We start from the raw sequence: 25501 nt of genomic DNA, 5'->3' as shown, positions 1-25501 counted from the left end.
AAAACAATATCGTATAATATTCATCTTAAAAGCCACTACGAAACGCACACTAATCATTAGAATTCAACCTCACGTTAGGTAGCCACCCAGCAATAAATTAGGACGTTGCCAACTGCCACCCAGAATACGATTACCTTATTCTTGTCCAGGGACCTGTTGAGGTGCCCAGATAACACTGTTGCCTTAAAATCATTTGAACGTTCTGCATTCGACAAGCTTATTAACTTTAAAGCTGCAGATGTGCTTCGAATAAATTTCTCGGGAATGCATCGAATGCATTAAATATTTATCGATGCTACGTTCTGTCGTTTTGAAGGATATTTCGGCTCATCATGCTTCCAAATATGGCCATCAAATAACTCAAGCAAATGTTACTTAAGTTAGTGCTGCTCTTTCACAACTTTTTTATTGCTTTCTTGTGTAAGTTGTTTTCTTAAAACTGTTTAAAGAAGTTAAGTATACCTTAGTTTTACCAGACCACTGAGCTGATTAACAGCTCTCCTAGGGCTGGCCCGAAGGACTAGACTTATTTTACGTGGCTAAAAACCAATTGGTTACTTAGCGACGGGACCTACAGCTTATTGTGGAATCCGAACCACATTATAGCGAGAAATGAATTTCTATCACCAGAAATAAATTCCTCTAACTCTTCATCAGCCGGCCGGGGAATCGAACTCCGGCCTAGCGAGTGCCAGTCCACAGCTCTACCGACTCACCCAACGAAGAATTTATAACTGTTTAGTACCCTTGAGATGACTTTGGAATAAAAGTTGAAGGTCTTGGTGTCTCCTTCTTTCGTTTTCACTTTCACGTGACCATTGTGGAAATACAAGACGTACAGGATCTGCTGGTCACATTTTACAAGACATGTGCGTCAGTGTAACAGCCTCAATGCCCTCTGAACTTCTGGAATTCTTTAAAAATGCGGAAGGCTGAAGATTCATACACGCATGCGCAAAGCAGCTGTAAAGAAACTTGACGTGTCAGGCACCAAGGGGACAAAATTTAATTAGTCACATTTATGTGGGCGGTGATACGAATAGACTCAGGAGGCTTCGAGGTTTTGCAGACAATGCGGTTTGTGTCTCACAGTCTTCTGGAATAAGTCAGTGGATCAGTGCAAAGGAGTAACTGGCTCTGCAAGTGCTGGAACTTTCGGGTATGTTTGCCGTGTAAAGGTTTGTTTTGAGATGCGCAAATGCAATAAATACCCTGAAATTGCCTTGTGGTAAGTGTCATTTGATTGATGAGAGAGAGAGAGAGAGAGAGAGAGAGAGAGAGAGAGAGAGAGAGAGAGAGAGAGAGGGGGAGGGGAGAAAATTATGAATAATAACGTATTAGATGTTTATAACGTTATCTATAGTCGTATCCAAAATGTCCTATATTAACCCATCTTACATCATATTTTGTCATAATCGCAACAAAACATTTATTGTTTGAAGGATCTGGCCATTCAGATTCTTGAAACAATCTGGCCATCCATGGATGTGCTTGTCCACGGCCAGTTTATAGGCAAATAAAGTTTAAAAATATATATAGTTTAAGATTTAGGGGGCAGCGAAGTTTAGAGGGGTCGTTTGGTATCCCAGTAGTATTTAGTGTAATTGTTTTCCAGTAGATTCTAGATGTTATTGACCATGTAACCTCCTGTTAACTTGTTCTGCATTGAGGAGAAGGGAAATTTGAAGAAAACCCTACCATTTATTATTATTATTATTATTATTATTATTATTATTATTCAAAAGATGAACTCTATCCATAAGGAACAAGGCCTCAGGGGCCATTGACGTGAAATTCAAGCTTTCAAAGAATATGGTGTTCAGTAGAAAGAAGTAACAGAAGGTAAGGGGAAATACAGAAAGAAGAGACCAGTTATTAGAAAAACAGATAAATTAACAAACTGATAAATAAAGAAAGAAAATTTAAGTAACTTTTAAAATGCAAGGAGAATTGTTCTAGGGTAGTAATGCATTGCATCTTCGCTTGAACTTCTAAATTCCCATTGTACGTCATCCTCAGGGAGGCTGTTCTTCAGTCCAACGGTGAGAGGAATAAAGAACCTCTGGAACTGAGAAGTTCGACAGCGAGGCACACATGCTGCATACAGGTGCTGCCGTTCAAGCGAATCTGGTTGCTCTCTGCAGGAAAAAAGAGATCAGGGATCAGTTGTGAATGTGAAAGATCTCTGTTAAAATATAGCTTATGAAATAGTGACAAACAAGAGACCATCTGTCGATGGTCCAAGTCATAACTGCTAATATAAAGAAACAGGATATTAGGAACAGGAACCTACCATCACGAACCATTCTGTCTAGAAGGTATAAATCCCTGGCAGGATCAGGCATCCACGCCGGAGAACAGTATTCTGGTAAAGGAAGGTAAAATTACCTAAAACAGGTTCCATTGATTTTATCACTTTTAAATATATGTGGCCTTACTAACAATGCCTAACTTTAGTGCGGCATTTGCTGAAACTTTCATTAGGTGTTTCTCAAAAGTAAGAAAAGAGTCTAAAGTTACACCTAGAATAGTTAAAGATTCAGACTCATTCAACAGAGTCCCACCCACCTGACGGGGAGGATGGGGTGGGAAATCTGTATGAGATCTGCCAATCAACAGTGTTTTCGTTTTACTGGAGCTCACCTTCATACCCCACCGACTACACCATTCACTGATCCGGTCCATGTCCCGATTGAGGCTGAGGGATGCTTAGCTTCTCGTAAGTGGAGACTTTACTGCAGCCATAAATGTTGCATCGTCGGCTTACTGGACAATATTGTTTTACTGGCGAACAACCATATCACTTATATGCACTAAAAATAACAGTGGGCTAAGAACACTAACCTCTGGAACTCCAGACACAATAGGTCTTGGTTTGCTAAAGATCACATCAAAAGCAACTCGCTGCTACCTACCAGAGAGGAAATCTTGAAGTAATCCTAAAACATAGCCCACTCCAAGATTCTGAAGTTTATAAATAAATCGAAAGCCGAGCTAAAATCTACTTGAATTATTCTGCACTCAAACTTTTATCAAGGTTCCCTTACAAATGGCATGCCAAGTCTAAAAGAATATCGTAGGTACCTGACTGTTTCCTCTATGCATAATAATTATCAGCTAACAGTCCTTTAGATTCCACTTAATGGTATAGTTGCTTAAAAATCAGTTTTTCTGCAACTTTGGAGAGCACAGGAAGGATAGAAATTGGCCTGTAGTTACTGTAATTTTCATATACGCCATTCTTTGGAACAGGCACTGTATTACTAAGCTTGCACTCATTCGCAAATATTCTGCGTCAACATAAAAAATATATAGAATCTACTAGTCTTGGGGACAACACTCTAGAAACTTTTCTAAAAGCCAAGGGAAGAAACCATCAGGATCTTCTCCATCCCAGCTATCAAGACTATTAATAATTTTCTTAAGGCTCCTAGAGAGAAATGCAAATTTTGTAAGAATAGGTTCAGGGTGACAAGTATTAGGGAGAGGCCCATCCTCAGCTGATTGTTTAGCTTCAAAACTTGATGGGGCAGTTCAGCCTTTTCCCTAGGGCTAGCAATCAACCTACCATCATCTGTTAGTAGTAGTGGAATGGGAGACGAGCCTGACCCAAAGATACAGTAGATGATGCCAGTTTGGTCCACCACAGATGAGGCTGAGTAATTCCTTCAAGTTTCCTCTTCAAGGAATTATTGTAATTTCTCTCGGCTGTATGGCAAGGTTCTATTCACAGTGCGGCGAGACTCAACAAAATTGGTGTAACTTTCATTTGAACCATTTCGTCTCCATGGGTTGAATTTGGTGTTTTTCACGGTAGTAGATAAATAGATGAAACTATAAATAAATTATAAGAGACAAGAACTGATTTAGGATAGGAATGCATTGGATCTTCTCTTGAACTGTTGAGGTTCCATTTGCTAAAGATAAAGATAATGGTACTTGCAGCAATTTCTCTGAAGATGATGACTATGAACCCTTAATACGCCATATGAGGTGACATTGACCCTGGAACATTTAATTCTTTTGTTGGAAATAACTATAAACGAAGGGAGCACAAACATTTACATTTAAAAATCCTCCAATTAAGTTGAGGTCTTTCAATACCTCAAATGGCGTTTCCGGTTACGAGACCTCTACTGGCGTATAAAGGGATAGATTCTTATAAGATTTTACTATAGATAAACAAAACAATATTTCACTTTCCATAGAAACAAAATCTTAAAGAAACTGACTGTTTATCAGGAAGGAGGACCAAAGCGCCGATCATGAACCACGAAGAAGTCAGTTCTCTGCTTCGTCAAGTTCTGGAAAAGGAAGAGTTGTTGGCCCTTGCTGCTAGAATAAAGGACAACTACCCCTATTCCATAGAAGTATGAGGTGGATCCTTTTCTGTTGCTTTGACATTCTCTTCTAATGAATTCAGGTTCACAGTCATTTCCCTGACTTTGTTGTTATTTATCTGACAGGAGTCAAGTATGTCCATGAGTTTGCAAGTCCGGTCGATTTCCTAATTTAAATTTTTTCCTGTAGTCTCTGATCGTAAACAGACTCTTCTCGTGTGTTTGGTATCTTTCTGAATAAATAGCAGAGAAAATGTCATGCATCTGCTTTGATAGCATTATTATTATTATCATTATTATTAATCAGAAATTGAACACAATTCATATGGAACAAGCCCACAGGAGCCATTAATTTGACATTGAAGCTTCCAAAAATATGGTGTTAATTAGAAAGAAGAAACAGAAGGGAATGGGAAATGCAGAAAGAAGAGATCATTTATTAAAATATAAACAATAAATTAACAAACTGATAAATCAATAGATAAAAAGGTTAGTAAATTATTAAAATACAAGAATTGCTATAGGGTAGTAATGCATTGCAACTTTGTTTGAACTTTTTAATTTCCAATTGGACGATAATACGAATAAACATTTCTGCAATGTGGCTTGCTACTTAGAATGCCATGTTATCAATATCAGTAAGAATAAATGTTGCTGTAAAAAGACTCTACACTTATAAAAGTATTCACCGGTAGATGTACAACACTTTGCTACTGACCGCCAGGGGACTGAATGCTTGCTTCCAGTACGAGATCTACGTGCCGAGGAATTACCAGGACTCTCATATCATCATTTGGAGGACACTGATTGAAGTAAGGGGAAATATCTGTTTTTATAATAGATTACCAATGAGGACTGTGTAGCTAGTGGAGAAATTACGTGGAAGAAATATGTAGGACTGTTTAACTCACATGTAAAACTTTGCAGTACTGCTCAGTCGAACTCTTTTAAAAACCTATAATTGATTAGGGTGTTTCTTTCATCTTTCTGGTCTTCCAAGACAAGCGATAATTGTGTAATGAGGACATTTAAGAACAATCTCTAAAAATATCTCCAAGGTACATAATATACGGTTACGTGTCATGTGAGAGCTTAAATAATATGATAAATTTTCCTCACATACACCGAGACGCTTTTCACACTCAGAAACACTAAGCTACAAATGTCGTTTAATATCAAATCCACTTAACCTCAGAATGAACAAAGAAAAGGGAATTGATAAGTGGCAAGTCCACTTGGTGACGACGTCGTATGGCTTCATCAGTTATGAATTCCCCTTCGGTGATTATTCTGAAGTTGAGTGAATTTGCTATTAAAAGACATTTGTAGGTTAATGTTTACTACATGTTTTGACTCATTATGTCAAGCCTGAAATTTTATCAGAAATGAGAGAGGCAATTTTTCTTACGAAGGTTTTGAACATATGCAAACTGGCAGAAGACCAAGGTCAGAGTGTGGATAGCTGGAACTGCCTTTAGTCTACTTATCATTTTGGGTTCTAATTCAGCCTAAGAGAGCAAATTTTCTTTTACATCAGCATTGCTTAAAATACTATACAAGATTTGGTGAATATTACCAGTAAGCTATATACATGACAAGTTCTGTGGTCACTTGTCATAATTAATTTATATTTCTTTTTATTCAGTGGAAGAACATAAGCATATATTGCAGAGAGGAAGAGGTTCCTCTGCTCATCAAAGTAATGAAGGGCAGTCATTTCTTGGATATAGTTAAAGATCTACCAGTCAATGTCTTTTTCATATCAAACTACAAAGTAAATGCAGTACTTGAGACACTTCAGGAAATCCTTGAGAGGCGCCTCCAGAAAAACCAGGATTCATGTTACGCCTATGAAACTCGACAAGAAAGCCCTTTGAGGTAGGTCCTTCGTGGGATGTCTCTCCCTTTCAATCTTTGCTGTTTTAAAGTACTTTAACAAGACAACAAAATCACATTTTCAGATTGAACAACTTCGTTAACAGTGAGCAGTGCACAGTTATAATTAACTTTAGAGAATTTGGGCAAATAATGGTAAATTGTAATTGTAGAATGAATCAAATATTAAAAAGCATAAGTTGTAGCAACTGGGGTGAAGGAATGTTGTAAGGAACTTTTAGTGCCATATTCAGCTCACCAGTTAATGTATACTGTAAACTTACCACCCACAGGGCATACCAAATAGTATTTTTTATGCCCACCATTACTCACTTAACAGTAGTGACAAATTAGGGAATTTTGGGGAGACAGAAAAATCTTTATAATATGTATATGAAGTCTGTTCAACTCGGCAGCTGACACTTACAAAGAAAATAGAGACACTGCATGAGTGAGAATCCACAACGTCTGATTTTTGTGGCGGGAGGTAATTAGGAAGAATGTAACTTATTACAAATGAAGAAGCTACGGAAAGACGAATGTAAACTGGGAGTTTGAAAGTTGTGATTTTTTCATCTGATGAGAAGTGGGAGGGGTCAGTTAGTGAGATAAGTAGATGACTAGAAATAAAACAAGATGAAAACCAGTAGAAAGGAATAGAAGCAGAGATCAAGAACATAGGAAAAGGACCTTGATTTAAATTCTGACAGAAATATTACATGGGGGAAGAATGTGAAGAGCACCCCTTTCACACCCACCAAGAAAAAACAGAATCAAAGTAAGTTTGATAATGTCCCCATAGAGGGAGTTTGCAATGCTCCCTCAGCCCATTGGCTGCACCCACTTTTTAGCATTTTACCTTACCTGCTTCCTTTCATCAGGGTTACTGCCAACACCTCTGCCTTTATTTCTTTGGATAGCTGCGGGGTTGTCTACCTTTCGAAAGCTGAATTTCTTCTCATTTTACTTTCTGTGTTTCTTTATCTTTCTGTCCAAACACTCCAACCTTTTCTTTCCATAGTCTTAGGTATAGCTTGACGGCCTAAATTTTATAAATCAATCAATCAAGTTTTATGATATTCAGAAGTAACTGTTTTAGTTTTGTGAAGTAGTCATTGTCTCTGTAACAATAAAAAGAAAAGCAGAGCCAAGAGAGAAGAGCCCTCATAAGATTTATACTAACCACTGAAACATTTATCTCTCATCTTTCTCCATTTTTGTAAACAGCCTGATTGCTCTTACTTTTTCTGAAACAGGTGTCCAGCAGGCATGAAGGTCCAGAGACTGGGGAGAGCAGGCGTCTAGAAAATGCTGGAAATTAACGGATACTGGAAGGACGCTTCTCTAGGCCTTACTTGCAGCTTGGCAGAAAACTTGCCAATGCTGGGAATTTACTTAGACCCAGATGTTGTGGAGGAGATGGTCATTGATTTCAGTGACATCAGTTTTGCAGAAGAAGAAGCAATACCAATTGCGCAGGTCGGCTCTACCCCTCACGGTACTGTGGGTTGGTTGTGGGTTGATGTCAAGTACAGGAGGCGTGGGTTGGGAAGTCTCCTCGTCGAGGTGATGGGCCGACTCCAAATGTCTGAGGGGTATTTTCCTCATGGCGTTGTGTTCTACTATAATAATGCCTCTACTAGAATGTTCGAAAAGCTGCCAGGCTGGAAGAAAACCCACTGTGCCAACAGGATAATCCCTGCTCAGTGAGAGGTCTTTTCGTTAGTCCAAACCCATTGCATGGTTGGTGTCGATGTAAATCAATCCTCATTTTCAAAATAGAATCATGATTTGTTTTGATTTTAATCCAACTATTGTAATTTGAGGTTTTTAAGGTCTTATCTGATGGTGATGTGGCTTAATATATCGACTCTATACCATGAGAACATAGTAACACTAAGTACATAATCAATTTTAAATGAGTGAATTGTTAGCTTTCGTCTTTATTATCATAGTTTTTCCTACATACCTGAAATCTCTTAGTAGCTTTTGATACACAGCATTCTGGCTATCTATATTTCTGTCAGGTTTTCTCCCTGTCTCTTTCAATCTTTCTCTTTCCATCCCTGGACAATTGATTTGTTGAATCCAGCCTGAAATATCTCTCCTCTTATGCTCAGACCAAGGTTCTTCATCATCAAACGAAAACATTTCTACAGTCATTTTCATCTTCTCTTCAAAGTCCACTTTTCATCGTTCATCTTTCATTTTTTTTTATTTTTATCTTTTCATCTCTCATTTTCATCGTCCATCTGTTCATCTTTCATTTTTCATCTTTCACCTTTTTGTGTTTCATTTTTTCATCTTTCACCTTTTAATCTTTCATATATCATTTTTCTTCTTTATATCTTTCAACTTTTCAACTTACATCTCATTACATCTTTCATTTTTCACGTCGCTATCAGCAGAGTTATTCCCGAGTGAACCGAAACAAAAGCTTCTCAGTTGATAGATTTCGCCGGATTTAATTATCTTCACGGCGAGTGGGCCGTCAGGAGAGAGAGAATGGGTCTTTGTTCCCACTGTGTTTTCACTGATCATAAACCAATGTTTCAGTTTAATTTAATTTTTCCCCACAGTCAAGGCAGTGCTTATTTTTCAGTCGGGTTTCAAGAAATTTACTTTATCTTTTATTCATACTATGATAGTTTCAAATATAACTACTTTTTTTATACAACATAGGCAGTACTTATGTATTGAATCGTGCAGAAAATTTAACTTTTTTATACTTATATGGTAATTTGTTTAAATATTACTATTTTTTCTTTATACAATGTAAGCAGTACTTATGTATTCAACCATGCAAAAATTTAACTTTTCTTTTTTACATCTATGATATTTTCTCTTTCTTAAATTTTTTTACCTTTTCATTTGATGATATTGTATAAAAATCCTATGTAAATTCCATTCAGCACATAGAACATAACCAACTTAACGAAGGATAAAAATGACTATAATGATAAAAATTCTCTCTTCTGGACGAATAGAATGTCACCCAAAGCAAAAATAATAATAATAATATACTTTTGCAAATCTCAATTCTTAATCCAGATAAGAAAACTTTTAAAAATGCTTGGTATAATAATTCAGATTTTATGTCTGGCCTCTTTAAAATAATTCAACAGACACCTCGTCTTTATGGCACAGCCAGGAGAAATTCCTGTGTGCATTTCGTGTTTCAGTGCTGGTCTGCGTAGCATAAGCAAATAGCTTTGCACGTTCTGCGAAAAAAAACAAAAAAATACGAAGGTATTTGTCGCAGTCCACGGAATGCTGAAATCAAATATAAATCGCTAGTGAATAGGAAAGCTCATGTGTAACGACTGCAGTAGTCTCTCTCTCTCTCTCTCTCTCTCTCTCTCTCTCTCTCTCTCTCTCTCTCTCTTTTGAAAAGGAAATTCATAGCAGCAAATGTATAATTTCCGTATGACAAATTAGAGAACTGAAGCAACATTATTATATATTCAAAGCGACCAGGGAATCTTATCCAGTTTTTAAACTGCTTCCATTAAGGTAATCCCATACTCGTGAATTACTAATTTACCATTAAAACTATATTACTACTATGCCTGTAGTTTTTATTATGTTATTACAATTATCAACAGAGCCTAACGGATAACTTCCAGTCATAGAATGGACTCCTAGTCTGGGTAGATGCACATCTAATATATTATTTGGGTGTTATATATATATATATATATATATATATATATATATATATATATATATATATATATATATATATATATATATATATATATATATATATTCACTAACAGGACCTCATTGAAACTGGATGGTATCTAGCGGAGATGTTTATTCAATAAAAGTTACAAGATTTCCAGGACTGACAGTCCTCAATCTTAAGTATCCGTATACCATCCAGTTTCAATGAGGTCCTGTTAGTAAATATACATATATGTGTGTGTGTGTGTTTGGGTGTGCGCGTGTGTAATCATATATAGATTTAATAAAATATAGAAAACTCCAGAAAGTTTTTGTGTAGAAAACCAGTCACAAAAGTTGCAAAGATATTGCTACATTCGATGAAATGGAGGTGATAAGTTAAAAACTGCAAAAAAAAAAAAAAAAAAAAAACCAGAAGAGAAAAATACTTTGCTTACGTAAATATCAAGGATCTTTGATGATGAACAAACAGGAAGTTTCTTTATTCCAATTCTTTTCTCTCTCAAGCATTGACAGTATATCCTGGTACATCTCATAACTATTTCTTCTGTCACTTTTGGGCGTCCCGTCTCATTTCTATCTCCGAAACAGACTGCAATCAGCCTCCGTTTCTTGTGCCTTCTTCTTCTTCTTCTTCTTCTTCTTCTTCTTCTTCTTCTTCTTCTTCTTCTTCTTCTTCTTTGAAAGGCGAGAGCAATGGAAGAAAGTTTCAATCACCTGTCATCACGCTGAGGAGAGAGAGAGAGAGAGAGAGAGAGAGAGAGAGAGAGAGAGAGAGAGAGAGAAATGCTTGTTATCAAAACATTTGGTAAATGTCTTGAGGTCAATAAGACTTTGAGTAATGCCTAACTCTATATATATATATATATATATATATATATATATATATATATATATATATATATATATATATATATATATATATATATATATATATATATATATATATATGTATGTATGTATATATATGTATATATATATATGTATATATATATATATATATATATATATATATATATATATATATATATATATATATATATATATATATATATATATATATATGTTATCTACTTTAACTGAATTCAAGAGGGTATAAACGCATTGCCTGAACAAGTGTATGATAAATAAAATTTATAGGATCTATATTACAGATACCCAAAGTTGAATACCTGAGAAGTAATAATGGATGGAAGAGAGTTAATAAATGATATTGTAAATAGAAAAAAACGGAATATTTCTTGTGGAAAGCAATAAGTAAACAACTGTTTGCATTGTGTAATGGAGTTGGAAGGTGAAATATCCATTAGGGTTATAAATGGAGCAGATGAAATGAAGGATTAGAAGCTAAAGGGAAGTAGGGAAAATGTGAGATAGAAAAGTATACAGAGAGAGAGAGAGAGAAATGGGGAAGGGATTGATAGAATATTGTGATAGTACTTAGCTGAACTTAATATGTACCTTAAAATATTCGAAACCTTTGCAAGCCCGTCGAATTATCTGCCGGTATTCTTTTAAGCTTTTAATTTGGATTTTTGTTTGCCAAATTACAGGCCAATGTATATAAGGAGTTTTTTCTACCATTAGAATCGATTTTTCAGAGGCTGAAATCTCTCCCCCTTAATGCCAGTTTGAGTGGTTTACAAAATGAATTATCTAGTCTATCACAACGTGTTTTTTCAAAGTTGAAAACCAATTGGGCTCCTTTTTTCAAGAAATGCGATTTTGATCTACTTAAAAAGTTGGCCAAACGTGATGACATCATAATTGTAAGACCAGATAAAGGGAGGGGGTTGTCATTCTCAACAAACCGGATTATAACTTGAAAATGGAAACTATCCTTAATGACCATACAAAATTCATGAAGATAGGTGTACCAAACATTTTTCGTACCGAAGACAAAATCAATCGGTTTCTGAGAACCTTGAAGAAGGATAGTGTCATTAACGAAGAAACTTATCGTCAACTGTCTTCCACTGGCTCTTCCTTTGGCGTTATTTATGGCCTACCCAAAATTCATAAACCTAATGTGCCCCTCCGCCCTATTCTAGCGTCTTACAATACTCCCAATTATTAACTTGCAAAATTTTTAGTCCCGTTACTGGAATCTTTAACAAGGAATCAATATGCTGTTGCCAACTCAAAAACGTTTAAAGAATCTATACTCTCGCAAGATTCTGATGCATTTATGGCGAGCTTAGATGCTGAATCCCTTTTTACCAATGTTCCTGTTAGGGAGACCCATTAACATAATTTTAGACAAGTTATTTCCCGAACCTGATTCATGTTTTCATAATTTCAACCGTTCTACTTTTAAATCTCTCTTAGAAATGGCAGTGCTGGACACCGCCTTTATTTTTAATGGTAATTTATATAGACACTTGGAGGGCATGGCTATGGGTTCTCCATTAGGCCCCACCTTTTCCAATATCTTTTTGTGCTCGCTGGAAGAGCGCTTTTTAGATGAGTGCCCTCTGTCCGTCCGCCCATTGTTTTATAAAAGATACGTTGACGATACCTTCATCCTTTTCATGCGTAATTTTGGCTGTGATTTATTCTTAGAATTTGTTCATTCGTATCACCTAAATATTAAGTTTACCCTTGAAAAGGAAGTGAACGACCGTCTTTCATTTTTAGATGTAGAAGTCTTTCGTGATAACAATCAGTTTAATACTGCTATTTTTAGAAAAAAGGACATTTACAGGTTTGGGAATTAATTTCCATAGCTTTTGTTTTCGAAATTTTAATTTAACTCCATTTTTACTTTTGTATATAGAGCTGTCTCCCTTACATCTAACTGGTCTGTTTTTCAAAAGGAAATTACCCTTCTTTTAACATATTTTACTGATAACTGCTTCCCTACCAAGCTCGTCAACAGGATTATTTACAAAGTTCTTAATAAAGAGTTTTGCAATAGCGCAAATAAAATAAATGTTCCTAAGCTTCCCTTTTATGCCCGATTCCCATATTTGCGCGATGATTCCTTCAGGGCTGAATTTACTAACACTGTACAAAAATACTTTGGCGCATTAAATGTTAAACTTATCCCTATTAATCCACTCACAATTGGTTCCTGGTTTCGGTTTAAAGATCGTTTATGCTCCCTCATGTCCTCTGGTGTAGTGGACAAAAATTTTTGTGCCAGATGTAGTCTGGGAACTTACGTGGGTTCTTCTCAGAGGATGATGAGGGTTCGCATAAACTGCCACAAGGGAGTTAGTTTCCGGACTGGATGTTCACTATCAAATCCTGAACAGTCCAGTATACGTGAACATAGCAAGAAATGTAAAATCCCCATTAAATAAGACAATTTCATTATTGTGGGTCAAAATTCCAGCCCAAACAAATTATTGATCCTCGAAAGTCTTTTCATTGAACAGCTTGTTCTACAGTTGAACACCCAATCCACCTCCACGCCCTTGTACCTTTCTTAACCTGTTGTTTTTGTTTGCATTCTTTAAGTTTTCGTTTATCTCTTGCCATGGTAAGTCCACCCCCAGCGCTCCTCAAATATTTCTCAACTTTGTAATGTTTTTGTATCTTTGTATTTTTATCTGAACTTTTAATCAACATATGTGCTTTTAATTTTCTGTGTAACTTTGTCAGTCTTGAGTGTACTTTTACGTTTGTGTGAAGTTCTAGTTTCATTTTAATTAGTGTATAAACGATTTTTTAGATAACTAGCAAATTCATATACTTTTTATTGGTCGTTATTTATTGTACAGAACCCTGATGATGCATTCAGCAGAATGCGAAACGCGTCGAAATGAATTATAGTACGTCGCCATGTTTGTTCCTGCTCCTGCTCCCTGTATATTGGCTGATTCGCCTGCCTTCTCTGTTCACATATAAATTTATATATATATATATATATATATATATATATATATATATATATATATATATATATATATATATATATATATATATATTATCACGCATTACCACATGTGAAAAATAAGAGATCGGGGTGTAGGTCCTGACAGGTTAAGACTTTATTTCCAAGCCATTGACCTGTGGTAATGTGTGATTAATGAATCACGTACAAAAGCATTATAATCATATACATACATACATACATACATACATACATATATATATATATATATATATATATATATATATATATATATATATATATATATATATATATATATATATATATATATATATATATAATTCGTGTGAGAGTGAAAATAGAGAATGAGAGAAAAAAAAGAGAGAAAGAAAGAGAGAGGTAATAATCAAGAATTCCAATTCATAAAAGAATATATATTTCTTTGTTATTCATACGCCGATTAAAAAGAACGAAAAGTCGCTAAGATTCGCTATATGTTTTATTAAGACTTTATAATAGCCTGTATTATATGTATGACAGTGATAAAATCAATGCAACCTAGTTTAGGTCATTTGTACTTCCTTTACTAAAATCCTGTTCTCCTGTGTGGATGTCTGCTTCGTGGTGGCAGGTTTCTGTTTACTAATAGTAGCAGTTATGACTTGGGGCCATCAATGGATCGTCTCTTGTTTGTCAATTTTTCTTAAGTTGTATTTCAACAGAGATCTTTCACATTCACAATTGATCCCTGATCTCCTCTGTCTGCCGAGAGCAACCAGGGTCACCGAACAGCAGAAGCAGCAATATGCAGTAAATATGCCTCGCTGTCGAACTTCTCAGTTCCAGAGGGCCTTTATTCCTCACACCGTTGTACTGTGGAACAGTCCCCCTGAGAATGTCGCGCAGTTGGAACTTCAGAAGTTCAAGCGAAGGCGCAATGCATTACTATCCTAATACTATCCTTGTTGCATTTTAATGCTTTTTCATCTATTTATCTATTTATGATTTTTTTATACGTGAGATCTCTTCTTTCTGTATTTCACTTTACTTCCTTTTTATTCTTCATGATGAACACCATATTTTTTGGAAGCTTGAATCTCAAGTCAGTGGTCCCTGTGGGCTTCTTCCATATGAATAGCTTTCATCTACTGAATATATATATATATATATATATATATATATATATATATATATATATATATATATATATATATATATTTCACATATATGCATTTCATAGCTTCAATGCTTTAAGATGTGATGAAAAAATTTTGAGCGAGATGGTACTGACAGAGCCGTCAGTTGTAAAATCTTTGTATTCAGCAAATAGTTTGATTCCTCAGCAATATTGGGAGTCAGGTGATCTTCCAAGCGTTATGTATATTCGTGAGTACGTGCGTTACTTTGATCTAGATTATGCCAAAATCTGCCCTAAAAGTGAGTTTGATCGTTCATTAACGTGATAGAACTGCAGTTGTCCAGTCGTAGTTTTGGAGTCGTTCCAGGCTTTGAAAATCGGCAGATAAGGTAGAGTTTCAAATCTCTGTTTTTATGGGAGAAAATTGAACTTGTGATTTTTACCATGACTTTCTGATCATTATGAACTTTTGAACTGGTGTGGGAGATTTAATATGAATATTCATACCTCTTTTATATTATTATTTTGTTATGTTATGTTTGCCATATCTTGGCTATGCATTTTACACTTTCCATTATTGTGTTTTGCATTTCATATATTTTTGAGAGTTTTCTATCATGTTTAATTCTTTCGACAGATGTCTGTGGACATGTTGGAATAACATGTGGACTTGGGAGTTTGAGAAAAAGGACATGCAAGTCATTTGCAATGTCAATCTCTTTATGTGGTAGACTGTTTTTTTTACATGACTTTAGTTATTGATTTGGGGAGTGTGTGAGATTTTGGGGATTTCCAGGCTATTAGCCATAATGAGACTTCTTTAATCAGAAGTGTTTTGCAGTTTAGAGTTTAGTTATCTGACTCGATAATTCATTTATTATGCATTTTAATCTTTGCTTTGTTTTATTCATTTCTTGTTGGGTTATTTGAATAATAAACCTATTTTGTAGAAACTATTGTGTTTCTTTAAATAGTCCATTTAATTGCTTTGAGAGAATGAGTGAGGTTAGGGTGGGTGAGCTTTGTAAATGAGAGAGAGAGTCGAGAGAGAGAGAGAGATACAGAGAGAGAGAGAGAGAGAGAGAGAGAGAGAGGAAGAAAAAATGTGAGTGTTATCATGGGTCGAATCTTTCCACGTCTTTTTCTGAAGAAAGATCGCTAGGATTACGCTACGTACACTTTCAAAAAAGTGTTGAATCTCATATATATATATATATATATATATATATATACTTTATATACTCAGCTCTCTCTCTCTCTCTCTCTCTCTCTCTCTCTCTCTCTCTCTCTCTCTCTCTCTCTCTCTCTCTCTCTCTTCTCAATCACATGTCCCTAACAAAAAATTTCTGAATTATCTTTAAAGCAAACCTGTCTCCTTCTATTTTGTCTTATTTTCCAGTGTTACAAAAACCAAGCTCCAAGATTTATTAATATTAATTATGAATAATTATATTTCACATTTACCTCATTGTTCCTGCTCTCTCGAGAATATAAGCTCATTTCGACCCCGACGTAATTATGAGACAATTAGGACATGAAAGGAATCTATGAAAAGAGGAAATTTTACATTTTTTTATGAAATCTGACATTGCTCGCAAATCATCTTTTGGAGTTACTTAAAAAAATTGAATATTAATCAGTTTCAACTCCGTAAGGCATTTTTTTCCCGTTTTTGTCTCAAAGACATTACTTGTTTGAGCGTCTACATGTTTTTTTTTTATTTTTCTATTAAAACTCCTTTTAAGAGTCCCGTTCCCTTTATGACATAAGAAGACTTCTCTAAAAAATTGTCGATTTGTTTGGAAATAGTGGAAGCAAAATTACACCCATACTCATGTACACACACACACACATATATATATATATATATATATATATATATATATATATATATATATATATATATATATATATATATATATATATATATATATATATATATATATATATATATATATAATAGTATATATATATATATATATATATATATATATATACATATACATATATATATATATATATATATATATATATATATATATATATATATATATATATATATATATATATATATATATATATATATATATATATATATAAAGCCTTCTCAAGATATGCGAAAGAGTTCGTGGGTTTTCTAGGGTATTTCTTTATCTCTCTTTCTTCGGATTCTAAAGGAAAGTTAAAATTCTGGAAGTCTTTCAATATCTTGTCTGATAATTGCTTTGCAATTATATTAAAATACTTTTGGACTATGGAACAGCCCCCCTGAGGATGCTGTGCAATTGGGACTTCAAAAGTTCGAGTGAAGATGAAATGCATTAAAAGTCTAAGGCAATTCTCCTTACATTTTAATAATGTACTTATATTTTTATCTAGTTGTTTATTAATTTGTTCGTTGATTTTTGTCTTTTATAATAACTGATGTCTTCTTTCTGTATTTCCTGTTGCCTTCTGTTTACTTCTTTCAAATGAACACCATGTTCTTCGGAAGCTTGAATTTCAAGGTAATGGCTACTGTGGGCTTATTCCTTATGGACAGGGTTTATCGTCTGAGTAATAATAATAATAATAATAATAATAATAATAATAATAATAATAATAATAATAATAATAATAGTAATAATAATAATAATAATAATAATAATAATAATAATAATAATAATAATAATAATAATGATTTAAAATTTAAAATTAATCAAATCTTTCCCTGTTTCGTAAATGGCAATCAGTAATTTCCTTAGCCTTCAGTTAAAAAAAAATAAAATCCAGTACATGCATTTATACCAAATTCTCTTCAGAAAAAATGTAATTATCATCGTAATCATTATATTTCCCATGACGGGTTGCTTGCTGCTATTTAAAACTTGTTACGAAAGAAATTGCTTTTGATCTGCTGCAACTACAATTCATTGGCTTAGCAGTAAATTTAAATTTTGTGGCATTTTCCCGAAAATAAATTGATTCTATAATAATAATTGGTCATCAAGTTTTAATGATTAATGGGAACATATATATGTCTTTCGTAGTGATGCATTTGTAGTGGAAATCGTCAATTTGCCCTACAGAAGTTATCATGATTAAATATAACAATTGCCTTTGAAAAAATAGATTACTGTCATTCCAAACTGTTATTGAATTTTAATATCAAATTTGGCTAATAGTAAATTCACTGTCTCAGATATTTCAAAAAGGACACTTGATGCCTGCTCAAGTTCAGACAAGAGAGAGAGAGAGTGAGAGAGAGGGGGAGTTCTGTGTAACTTTATATCAATATGAAAACAGTGTTGTACAAAGTACATATGTCAATTGAGGATTAGTGAAACGCTATTTAATCCTGCAATTACAGTCGTTACTCAGCCATTGTCACCAGAGAGAGAGAGAGAGAGAGAGAGAGAGAGAGAGAGAGAGAGAGAGAGAGAGAGAGAGAGAGAGAGAGAGAGAGAGAGAGAGAGTGTGTATGTAAGTGCGGGACCCGTCAATGAAAAGAATCACAATAATTAACCATATTTTCTTTAATATTGATAACTGAACTAAAAGGAGCAAAAGAGAGAGAGTGAGAGAGAGAAAATTACCGTTTCAAATTCCGAGTACCATTATCGTTTTCATCCCAATATCTTTTATAGGAACAAATGACTGAAGAGTAATCCTTCGCCATTTAAGTATATCAAGATTATAAGACACAAATGTTAATAAAAAAAGAACTATAAGAGATAAATGTTAAGAAAAAGGACTATAATAAATAAATATTTAGAAAAAATTCTTGTATTTAAAATTCAGAGAAAGAACACCATCTACCCAAGCTTGGGTTCAATAACTGCTTTCTGAGTCACAAAGACTAAGGAATTGACTGAAAAGGCGAAGGGGAACCTGGTGAGGAAGGGAAGGGAAAAGATGAAAAAGGAACTAAAATAAAAATGGAGGAGGGAAATGGAAAACAGAAATAGTAAGGAACTGAAAATCCTGGATAAGAGTCAAAAAGATTTTCCCTGAAACTGAAATGTTGTTTTCTGGAATTTCTTTCAGTTATTAAATCAAGCATGGAGAAAATGAAAAAAAGATATAATGTTGTTTTCCTGTAACATCTCCAAATTTACAGTATGTATTAAACATGCAAAAAAATCATTTTTATTATTATTATTATTATTATTATTATTATTATTATTATTATTATTATTATTATTATTATTATTATTATTATTATTATAGCAACAGTGCGAACAATAAAGAAATTAATTTAAATTCGGCATTATCATTCACTTTAACACGAACTCTGTTATTATTATTATTATTATTATTATTATTATTATTATTATTATTATTATTATTATAGCAACAGTGCCAACAATAAAGAAATTAATTTAAAGTCGGCATTATCATTCACTTTAACACGAACTCTGTTATTATTATTATTATTATTATTATTATTATTATTATTATTATTATTATTATTATTATTATTATTTTATTATTATTATAGCAACAGTGCGAACAATAAAGAAATTAATTTAAAGTCGGTATTATCATTCACTTTAACACGAACTCTGTTATTATTATTATTATTATTATTATTATTATTATTATTATTATTATTATTATTATTATTATTATTATTATTATTATTATTACAGTGACAGCACGAACGAATGAAAATAAAGAAATTACTTAAAAGTTCACTTTAGCTCGAACTCTCCTCTGTCTCCCTTTTTTTTCTACATATCTATCTATCTAGCTATATATCTAACATTATTATTATTATTATTATTATTATTATTATTATTATTATTATTATTATTATTATTATTATTATTATTATTATTATTATTGCGACAGTACGAGCAAAAATCAAGAAATGAATTAAAAGTCCATTCTATCCATCCATCCTCTCTCTCTCTCTCTCTCTCTCTCTCTCTCTCTCTCTCTCTCTCTCTCTCTCTCTCTCTCTCTCTTTCCGTCTATTATCGTTATTATTATCATTATTATCCTCATCATCACCACCATCATATCGACAGTGCGAACTAAACAACCAAGAAATTAATTAAAACTTCAGCATCACAGACAAAGATTCATAACAGCGCGTTGCACGATTTCAATTCCATACTGAATAAACAGATCTTCCGCCCAGAAGTTGCCTGGTTCGGATGAAGTAAGTGTGGTCGAACATTTATGATGAAGCATGATTACTGCGATTAATCTCATTTCACGCCCATGGAATTTTAATTATTATCTGATAGGCATGACCTCACTCGGAACGAGGTCACTGTTTGCTGGAATGTGTCAGGTTGCTCATTTATTTATATTCAGACATGGCTCGGTATAATTGTGACGGAAGGAGTGTTTTGTTAATGCCTGTGTATTTTGGGGGGCAAATATGAAAATTTGTCCTTTCATTATAGATCTGAAAAAGGTGTTGTGTTATTTTTCAGTTTTTTGTAAAATGTGCATATTTCCATTTTCATTGTAGATCTGAAAAAGGTGTTTATTTTTTATTTTTTATGTGCGTATATTCCTTTTCATTATAGGTCTGAAAAAGGTGTTGTGTTATTTTTCATAGTTTTTCAAATGTGCAGATTTGTCTTTTCATTGTAGATCTGAAAAGTGTTATATTATTTCGATTTTTTTGTTTTCGTCAAATGTGCATATTTGTCATTTCATTATAGATTTGAAAAAGGTGTTATGTTATTTTTTGTTCAAAAGCTTATATTATTTTTTTTTTATTTTCCGTTTGCTATATAACGTTATAAAAACGAGTAATTTTTCCATTTTCGGTATAACTGAATTAAAGCGAATAATCAATTATCAGGGAGAGAAAGAGACAATTTTACGATCGTGGCTATGATTATACGATAATTTTATGATAACTGGATAGTGAAACAATTGCAAACACTATGTAATATGATATATACCAAATGAATCATTATAAATATAAGCAAGTGATCACTAATATGATAGAACATCACTGTGCCAGAGATGAATCTTAATTTGAAATGAAAATGAAAAATAATTACTACACCAATAGATATAAAACAGTTCTCAGAATTATTCGAATTATTAGAATAGCCAATTCCAAGCAGAGAGACAGAGCTCAGACCTCAGTTATGAATCTTCCGTAATCTCCCTTCATCTTCAGTAATTTCCCGTAATCTCCTGTAATCTCCAGCAATCTTCTGTAATCTCCTGTAATCTTCAGCAATCTTCCATAATCCCTCGTAACTTCCCGTAATCTCTAGTAATATTCCCCAGCCTCCTGTAATCTTTGGTAATGTCCCGTGATTTCCAGTAATCTTGTATAATATCTAATAATCTCTGGTAATCTCCAGTAATACCCCATAATCTTCCGTAGTCTCCTGTAATCTCCAGCAGTCTTCCATAACACCTGGTAATCTCTCACACTCTCCCATAATCTCCACTGATCTCCAATATTTTCCCATAACTCCACTAGCCTCCCATGCTCTCTGGTAATCTTCAGTAATCTTCTGTAATATCCACAAATATCCATAATTCCCAGCAATCTCCATTAATCTCCTGTAATCTCCTTCAGTCTCCAGTAATCTTCAGTAGTCTCACCTAATCTCCAACGATCTTCTGTAATCCCTCAAAATCGCCAGTACTCTCCCATACATTCCCATAACTGCCCGTAACCTCATGTAATCTCTAGTAGTCTTCAGTAAGTCCCTGTAATCCCCATTAATCTCCAATACTCTCTGGTAATCTCATGTAATCTCCTTCAAACTCATACAATCTCTAGTAATTTCTAGCAGTCTCCTGGAATCCCCGGTAACCTCTCACAATCTCTCATGATCTCCAGTAAGTCTCCGCTAATCTCACATAATCTCCAGTAATCTCCCGTAATCTCAAGGAATTCCGTTTAGTATCCCTTAATCACCAGTAATCTTTGGTAGTCTTCCATAATCTCCAGTAATTTCCTGTAATCTCCAGTAATATCCCGCAGTCTCCCGTAATTCCTGTAATCTCCATTAAAATTCCATAATCTATTGTAATCTCCAGTGAGCACCAATATTCCCCAGCAGTCTCCAGTAATCTCCTATAATCTCCCATAAACTCAGGTAAGCTCCAGTTTTCTCCACCAATCTCCCATTATCTGCAGCAATCTCCCATAATCTCTAGCAATCCCTTTTAACCAGCCTATTCTTTGCTGGCGTTACCAAATCATGGTCATGTTGGTCAAATAAGAGAAAGGATTTCTTGAGATTATTCCTTTGCTCCGGGATAAGATCATTTTACCTTATAACTGCATTGTCCTGTTGGACGCTACTGAAAATCTCACTTCCTCTCATTATCATAATTCAATACAGTTTTTTTTTATAATATATTGCTGGCGAATTTTAATCTCATCTCCTTTTTCTGGGTTTTTATTTGGCACGTGCAATACCCCTAAGGTTTCTTTGCCTCTTGAATTAAAAATAAAAAAAAATTATAATTTTTTTTTTTTTTACTTAAATGTACCATAACTAAAAAGAAATGTTATACTTTGCTTTGAATACAATAAAATAGTACGGAGAGAGAGAGAGAGAGAGAGAGAGAGAGAGAGAGAGAGAGAGAGAGAGAGAGAGAGATGTATCGGGAAAACATCGTTAAGATTCGAAAGTTTGTGAGGCGAGAAACCATTAAGTTGATTAGAGTGATTTTTCATAGAACAAACATTTTGAGGAGAAGAGCCTCGAGTCATTCCGTCCACGGATCTAGGTATTGGGAGAGATTTAAAAATAAATAAATAAATAAATACATATAAAAAATTAACAAGTTGCTTACATTCGTTTGCTGGGGATATTGGGCAGATGAAGGCTTACTACTGAAAATAAATTTTGATATTTACAAAACTATAAGTTTCATCATGATTTGAGATGCCTTATTTTAAGTCTAAATATGTTGTTAGATGATTCCGAGAGACAAAAAAAAGTAAATAACTGGGAATATTTGGCCAATGATGGCTTATTATTGAAAATAAATATTTCTGGTTTTATAAGACTGGCAGTATTTCATCATCACCATCATTTAAGATGCTATATTTGAAAGCTTGGATGTAGGTTTATATGATTTGTGTAGCAATTGTGTATTGTAACTAATAAGGAATGTTTTAAACTCCACTGCTAACAAAGGCCTAAAGTTTTTTGTGATTTTTTAAAATAAAGTAAACAGTAAATATACTGATTTCAATTCCATTTCATGACACCTTTCTTTTATTGTACCTGAATTAGATTAATTTCTATTAATTTTCTATTAATCATTATCCCTGAATTAGATCAATGAATTTTCTAATTCCCTAGTTAAGATATTTAATAAAATAATCCGAATGACACATTAGATAGAATAACATTTTATTTTGTTTAGACCACAACACTTCATTTGAGAATTGTTTTTCTATTCCACAAATCGTTATCTGCATTTCATCTGATTCTTCTTCAAGCCTCATTTGATAAGGAGAAACAGAACACGATTGCCAAGCGTTGAAATATTCGTCCTCCTTTGTTGCAATTTATTTTGGCACAAGTGTGAATTTCATTTGTTTTAAGTTTTTCTTTCAGTTACTTTCTCAGGAAACATTATATTGACAGCATATATTGAGAGAATTATTTTGGAACTCATGGGTAAATATCTTATTTATTCATTTATTTATTCGAATTTTTTATTGTTTATTACAGTTTTTATTCTTCTTAATATTCTTTAATGTTCATAGAAATGTCATTATTCTCCATTCTGAAGCCTTTTCTTAGTAAAGAACAAAATATCTTTATAGAAAAAATGGATATGAAAACGAAGATTTTTGGAATTCGATCATCAGTATATAAGCTTTATGAAGCCCTAACTACCTTTTCATGTATTCTAAATCTACAGATATAAAAAGGAAACATATAAATAAGTAAACAAGAAAAATAAAACAACGGCGAATTTTTGACGCATTTACAGGCATCACAACAAACTTCATCCCTTCAAAAAAACGTATCATTAGTTGTATCATTATTTTTTCTTCTGCTTTAACCCCGTAACACAACAACACCACCCAAGTCATATGTTTATAATTACGTTACGGAAGAAACCACGTCCCCCGGAATTTTGGGGGAATGAAAGTGGTCGTAAAAGGGCCATTTAATTTCCGAGGAGAGTGAGAGATACTATTGGGACTATCTCTTATCCCCAAGAGTAGGGCAAGATTGGACATACTGGCAATCCATTTAACGAAATGATTTTTCTCTTATTATCTTTATATGAAATCATTTTAAACATTGCTCATCCAATTAGAGAATTATATACTTCTGTGGACTGTGGAACGGTCTCCCTGAAGATGTTATGCAATTGGAACCTCAAAAGTTCAAGCAAAGATGTAATGCATTACTACTCAGAAACAATTCTCCTTGTATTTCATCATTTACTTATATTTTGATCTATTAATTTATTAATTTGTTGATTTACTTTTTTTCTCATAACTGACCTCTTCTTTATGTATTTCATATTACTATCTGTTTCTCTCTCAAATGAACACCATATTCTTTGGAAATTTGAATTTTAAGTCAATGATCTCTGTGGGCTTCTTCCATACAAACAGAGGTTCATTTTCTGAATAATAATAATAATAATAATAATAATAATAATAATAATAATAATAATAATAATAATAATAATCCTCTGCAAGCTTCAATTTCAAGTCAATGACCCTTGTAGGATTGTTCCATATCAATAAGGTTCGTCTTCTGAATAATAATAATAATAATAATAATAATAATAATAATAATAATAATATAATAATAATAATAATAATAATAATTCTTTCTGAGCCCCAAAATGAGTTAATACTCAGCCATCCTCACGTCGTACTGCATTATAACTCCACTCGAGCGAGGGAGTTGGACATTTAATTCAATTTAATTTAGTTTTTCGTTCATTAGTGGCAGGTTTCTCACGGCGGACTTCTGCAAAGAGCAATTTCCCCAAAACGTGAGGCAGCGCTTGAAGAATGTAGGGAAGGATTTCTTGCACGATTGAGACTGGTGGAAATATGATGAAAGCCAGGAGTGATTGTTGCTCCTGCTTTTTCTGTTTTTGTTTCATTGTTATGATGTTGTCATTGTAATTTTTGTTATAAGGCATTGTTATTCGGTATGTTCATGCAGATTTTCTCATTAATTGTTTGCTATTTTAATTGCAATACTTCCGAAGTCTACCGATCATGTAGAATTCAAACTTAAGTCTTTTTTTAAGCCACTGACAGCTGTTAACAATCAGTATGTATGTATGTATGCATGTAATATATATATATATATATATATATATATATATATATATATATATATATATATATATATATATATATATATACACACACACACACACACACACACACGCACACGCACAAATTTCGTTGAATTCTGCGGCCTTTTGATCGTTGCTCTACCTCTTATTAGTCTGACAGCATTTTCTGAACCTTCTACGTTCTTCCAAATTCAGTTGATGGATAAAGAAACGAAGATTAACTCTGTTCCATTTCCTGGGAACAGCACCACAACAGCTGTTCCGCCACTCAAACTGGGTCTGCAGTGAAGGCGGAATGACGACAAGCACATGAGACAAAGCTGCTGTCCATGTCATAATGGATAGAAGTGAGTA

The 25501-nt window shown here is 33.7% G+C and overlaps 1 protein-coding gene across 1 annotated transcript; it reads left to right on the top strand.

The window, feature by feature from the left end:
• The first annotated feature begins 486 nt into the window (after positions 1–486).
• On the top strand, positions 487–9866 carry LOC136828373 (uncharacterized). Its single transcript, XM_067086338.1, has 5 exons — positions 487–1159; positions 4243–4370; positions 5036–5152; positions 5986–6218; positions 7472–9866. Exons 2-5 carry the CDS (start codon positions 4266–4268, stop codon positions 7518–7520), a joined length of 504 nt encoding a protein of 167 aa, XP_066942439.1. The 5' UTR covers positions 487–1159; positions 4243–4265; the 3' UTR covers positions 7521–9866.
• Positions 9867–25501: the final 15635 nt, after the last annotated feature.

Source organism: Macrobrachium rosenbergii, chromosome 3 (genome assembly GCF_040412425.1).
Source record: "Macrobrachium rosenbergii isolate ZJJX-2024 chromosome 3, ASM4041242v1, whole genome shotgun sequence".
Taxonomy (NCBI): domain Eukaryota; kingdom Metazoa; phylum Arthropoda; class Malacostraca; order Decapoda; family Palaemonidae; genus Macrobrachium; species Macrobrachium rosenbergii.
This window is presented reverse-complemented; position numbering and strand designations above follow the sequence as displayed.

Bases quoted from the DNA above. Each gene is read 5' to 3' on its own strand.
- LOC136828373 (XM_067086338.1), top strand. From the start codon at position 4,266: ATGAACCACGAAGAAGTCAGTTCTCTGCTTCGTCAAGTTCTGGAAAAG. The intron at 4,371-5,035 runs GTATGAGGTGGA...ATTCACCGGTAG, and splicing joins ACTACCCCTATTCCATAGAA to ATGTACAACACTTTGCTACT. The intron at 5,153-5,985 runs GTAAGGGGAAAT...CTTTTTATTCAG, and splicing joins TTTGGAGGACACTGATTGAA to TGGAAGAACATAAGCATATA.